Source organism: Microtus ochrogaster, linkage group LG2 (genome assembly GCF_000317375.1).
Source record: "Microtus ochrogaster isolate Prairie Vole_2 linkage group LG2, MicOch1.0, whole genome shotgun sequence".
In the NCBI taxonomy this organism is placed as follows: Eukaryota; Metazoa; Chordata; class Mammalia; order Rodentia; family Cricetidae; genus Microtus; species Microtus ochrogaster.
Genome location: NC_022028.1, coordinates 6,659,081 through 6,664,455, shown reverse-complemented (window position 1 = coordinate 6,664,455; position 5,375 = coordinate 6,659,081). Strand labels below are relative to the sequence as shown.

Below are 5,375 nucleotides of genomic sequence, written 5' to 3'. Positions count from 1 at the left end.
TTTAATTATGTGAGATATTTGCTCAAAAGATCAACTTTTTAAAAGAGAGTATCTCCCACCAGTATTAAAAGCAATCAGTAGCACCTTTTAGCTGAGTCCTGCCCCCTAGCGGCACAGTGACAAGGCTATGTTGGGTGTGATATTTTTGTTAAAGCGATTCCTGCCTCATTAAACTTTTTTCCCAACATTTTCTTATTTAATTGTTGGAAGCTTGCTCTTTTGTGTAAATTTCAAAAGGAGCCTGCAACACTCCATGAGAACCTTGGTAGGATCTTTACTGAAGTGGCATTGAACTTACAGACTGACATCAGGCTTGTCACAGACATTTCATCTTTATAGAGGAAGAGCAAGAGACTATGGAGAAAGAAATAGAGAAAATAAGCAGAGAGAAAAGATGTGAGCTGTGCATTCATGACCTGTCATAATTACAACTTGTAACAATTTCATAAACTCTTAGTTCATCTTTGACTGTCAATATATAAGATTATCACTTTGAAGATTATACTCATTTCTGTCACGAAGGGCATGGTGAATGACTTGTTATTGTACGTTCGTTTCACTACTCATTTTTCAAACTTTCTCCCAGTCTCTGGGTCTCGGGATTTTAGAGCAGGCTTCTTTGTACTCACCCACGAAAGTGTCATTCATTCCTGCTGACTGTATTTACCAGGCAATACAGTACCTACAGAAGGGTCAAAGTTCCCACTGTGACAATTAGAACAAGGTCCAGATTTTTATGGCAAGGAGTCTTTGCCGCGTCCGGCTCATTTGCAACAATGCCTTGGACAAGAGCTGTCTGTGGTCTCTTCCTGGTCTTGTTTTCTACCCACATAGCAGCCGTATCGGTAAGTAGGTGTCTCTTCTATGGATATTTAGAGGCCTTGCTCTAACCTGAGTCCCTCACTTTGTGTACGTTTATCTCCTTCCAGATTAGGCATCTTGTGAATGGACACGGTAAGAAACATTTCACATGCAATTTTTCTGAGTCTTTCTCAACAAGATTAGTAATGTTTTCTTTCTATTTTGACAGACCATGATGCAGATGGTGAACAGAAGGATATTTCAGAGATCAATTTAGGTGAGCTCAGTTTCTGAAATATTGAGACCTTGAAATCCTTGAACGCCCCCAAAGTCCCAGGGCTGCTGATGGACATCACCATGCCTATCTTTAAAGGATTTCAAGCCCAGTGATGGGATTACCCTTTGGAGAGACAAGTTCATTGGTGTTTACTGGCGTTAGAAGTTTCTAGAGAATAACGATGCCAGAGAGAAAGGGGATCACATGAGATTATGTGTCTGCTCATGTCAGTGTCTACACAGGCATGTGTGTGGAGGAAGTCAGTTTCTGTTATGGCTCATCAGGAACTGGCCACCTTGCTTTTGGAGACAGGATCTCTTTTGTCTGTGTCTTGCCAAGTAAGTTAGACTGACTGGTCAGGGAGACCCAGGGATCCACATGCTTCTTCCTTTTTGGAGTCATAACCACTCCTGAGTTTTTACTTGGGTCTAGGACTCGAACCAGGTCTGCAAGCTTTCTCAGCGTTCGTTTTCCCAACTGAACCATCCCCCCAGGCCCTAGGTTAGCTTTTTCTAAGACAGCTAACGAACTCTACTGGATCTCAGACTACTACTTAGCATAGGTTTATCATTTATGAGGATTTCATATTTTCTAGTTTAAAATAAAAGGGAAGAGGAATGGGCAATTATTCTACTTGCTGAAAATGATAAAGAATAAGCAGATAGTTCTATTTAATGGGAGAAAGAGCCCAAGCCTGAACTGGCCAGTCATATGTACTGGTCATGAAATGACTGGTTGACCAGGCATAGAGAAATGAGTAAATGTGTTTCTCTCAGGAGTGCTTGTTTAGAAACGTATTTATCGAGGAAACCCATGCTGTCTGTCATTCATTACTGAGAGGCGAGCGATCGAGGTGTTGCCTGTCTTGCTTCTGTGTTCTGCTTCTGGGGTTTCAGAGAAGTCTTTGCACCTTGACACCTTTGGCTGGGACTGGTGCCAGAGGAGGGAGTCTGCAAAGACATTCATGTCCAGTGTCACCACCATCCTGTAGTGTTTCCCTTTTGTAGGAAGAGACGGGTAACCCCCGTTAGAGAGCCTGTTCACAGTTGCTGTATAGAGGTCACCTTCTCTTCGTTAGTGTGCCCCTCCTCCACTTCCTGCTCCAGTCCAGGTGCCAGGGAATGCACATGTTTGCACACAACAGGCCCAGGTAGCAGTACGGCTCAATGAGCATGAAACACCCCTATGGAAAATCAATTCCAAATCTGTTCCTACTGACGCTGAGGTTGCAATGACTTTGCAGTTGGTTGTTATTTAATTTTCGGTTATCATGTAACTGGGTTAGGATGGACAGGGTTGAGTACATCTATGGAATGCACGCATACAGAAGGGGTTAGAGCAGGCACAGCCTTTGTCCTGGGCAGGTGAGACCATGCTCCCTTCTATTACCTGGCCCCTTTGGAAGAAGCTATATGCTTTGGAGAATAAGACTTCTGCTGCCACATAGGACTGTGGAGATTGTTCTCTGGATTGGTTTCCTAGTTGTAATCCAAGGGCTGTTCTCAGATTGCAGTGCAAGTCAACGGTCCTGTCTGAAGATGTTTATGTTTTATAGGTTATACTGATTGTCACATAGGTTACAAAAGTGGAGTTATCAGGCTGGGGAAGTAACTCAGTTGGTTGGAGTTTGATCCTCAGCACCCCCATAATGGGTGTTGTCTTAGTATTACTATTGCTGTGAAGAGACACCATGACCACAGCGACTCTGATAAAGGAAAACATTTAACTGGGACTGGTTTACAGTTTCAGGGGTTTAGTCCATTATTGTCATGACGGGTGACATGGTGGTATGCAGGCTGACATGGTACTGGAGAAGAAGCTGAGAGTTTTGCATCTTGATCCACAGGCAATAGGAAGTAAACTGTGTCCTAACCGAGTATAGCTTGAACATATATGATACCTCGAAGCCCACCTCCACAGTGACACGCTTCCTACAACAAGGCCAAACCTACTCCAACAAGACCATACTTCCTAATAGTGTAGTTCCCTATGGGCCAAACATTCAAACATGTGAGTCTATGGGGAACATACTTATTCAAACCACCACAAGTAGGATGGCAAATGCTGTAACCCCAGAACTGGGGAGACGGAGGCAGGGAGATCTGAGTTCAAAGCCATCCTTGGCTATGTGAGCTATATGAGACTGTGTTTAAAAAACAAGAGTAGACAAAACTGTAACCCTAGTCACTTAGGAGGAAGAGTGTGGTGTATTGTCATCAGTGCTAACATTTACTGATTATTGGGTATTTAATCTTATTGCTTTGATTTTCTTGGTGCTTGAAGACAGGGTTTCTATGCGTAGCCCTAGCTGCCCATGAATTTGCTTTGTAGATCAGGCTGGCCTTGAACTCACTGAGATCTACCTGCCTTTGCCTCATGAGTGCTGAGATTAAAACCCTGCACCACCATGCCTGTCTGATTATTAGGCATTTCTGCTTGGAGCACATTTTAAAACACTTTTATAGGTATGATCATTTAATTCTCGTAAGTCTATACATTTCAGAGTATTGTGGTTACTCTAAGTTAAGGAAATAACATGATAATAATTAATTCAAGACCAAGATTTAAACCCAGACAGGCCTAGGTTGTGCTTTGTTTGTTTGTTTTCTTTTTTGTTGTTGTTTTAAGACAGAGTTTCTCTGTGTAGCTTTGAAGTCTGTCCTGGAACTTGCTCTGTAAATCAGGCTGGCCTCGAAGTCATAGAGATCCGCCTGCCTCTACGTCTTGAGTGCTGGGATTAAAGTCATGTACCACTACCCCCCAGCTTAGATTATGCATCTTTAATACTGTAAAATTAAACTAATTAACTAAGCATTATTTTAAAAGGTAAGTGATGTTCTTTAAATGCTTGGGAAGTGTTTTCCCATGATCTTTTCTTTTAACAACTGTCTTTTCAGAAGTCCTTTGAGGTCAGGGTTAAGCAATCCAAGCAGTGTGTTGGGGTCCATTATGCTAAGGATCTGAAAAGCAGGGCTTGGAGATATCACCTTGAGTGAACCTGCACGTGATCCCTTGGTATTTGTCATTACAAGGGCAGAGTCACTGGTTTAGGTTCAAAGGCTGCCATCATCCCCATGGGAGGAAATCAACTAATGCATTTCTTAGGTGAAGGGGACGGAACAAGAAGGTCTGGGATGGGACACCAGCTGTAATGCCACTTGGACAATGACCTCCGAGTTCATGGAGTCTCTGGACTTCATTTCTTCCTTTGAAGTAGGGAAGGTTTAGAGTTCATGGTCAACACTATCACTTCTGATTCATCTTAGTTGTAAAGTTATTTTTTAAATATTATTAATTTATATGTATGGATGGTTAGACTACATGTTACGGTATGGATGTGCATGCCTGGTGTGCACAAAGGCCAAAACAGGGCACTGAGTCCCTGGAACTGGCATTGCAGATGATAGGCAGCTGCCATGTAGGTGCTGGGAATTGAACCCAGGTCCATCGCAAGAACAGCCAGTGTTCTTGACCACCATGCCATCTCTCCAGGCTCAGTTCTGAGGTTCTTGGAGAAGGGCTTTCATTCCAAAATTGAAAAGAGGACATATAAACATGTAATACTTACTGGCTATTCACATGTATTCAGAGGGGAAAAAAAATCACAATTTCAAAAAAGAGATAGAAAACTGCACAGGATAAAAGATGTATAATAGCAAAGACTAATTTTACTGTGGTATGTCTTTGATTAATGTCCTTTTCATATATCCTATTGTTTTTAAATCCACCCCAGCTGCAGGCCTGGATCTCTTTCAAGGGGACATCCTCCTGCCGGTGAGTGCTACCAATGGTATGATACTGTGTCTCGGGAGTTGTGACCCCCCCCTGGAGTCCAGCCTGTGCTCTGGGCTTGCTCCATGTTGGTCACTGTGGAAAGAAAGCAAACACTCATGTATAATCTGTATCTATAAGAACTTCCACATAGTTGATAGCAATAAAACATTAAAAAGCACAGAAAAATATACAATGATCAAATAGTTTATTTATTCGATTTGTCCCAATAAACAGAGAACAGGAAGTGTTCCAGTGTGTTTTAAGGTGCTGTCCTGGAGCTAGCAGTTACCTGACCCTTTTACTTTGTTCTTATTAATGCCTCTGAATTCCCAAAAACTATCTCTAAAGAGTTCCCATTGCTTTTATAATGAGAAGACAAATGCCCTGAGTTAGGTCGTCCTGTGGAGTGTGGGGGGAGGGTGAGAAAAGTCGTCCTGTGGAGTGTGGGGGGAGGGTGAGAAAGGTCGTCCTGTGGAGTGTGGGGGAGGGTGAGAAAGGTCGTCCTGTGGAGTGTGGGGGGAGG

At 42.8% G+C, this 5,375-nt stretch overlaps 1 protein-coding gene across 1 annotated transcript in view; it reads left to right on the top strand.

Moving 5' to 3' along the window:
* Positions 1-776: 776 nt before the first annotated feature.
* Positions 777-5,375, top strand: part of Mep1a (meprin A subunit alpha) — a 25,514-nt gene continuing 20,915 nt past the window's right edge. The window contains exons 1-4 of the mRNA XM_005359795.2: positions 777-845; positions 930-954; positions 1,031-1,078; positions 4,812-4,852. Coding sequence (XP_005359852.1) covers positions 777-845; positions 930-954; positions 1,031-1,078; positions 4,812-4,852 — 183 coding nt within the window. The remainder of the gene's footprint in view (positions 846-929; positions 955-1,030; positions 1,079-4,811; positions 4,853-5,375) is intronic.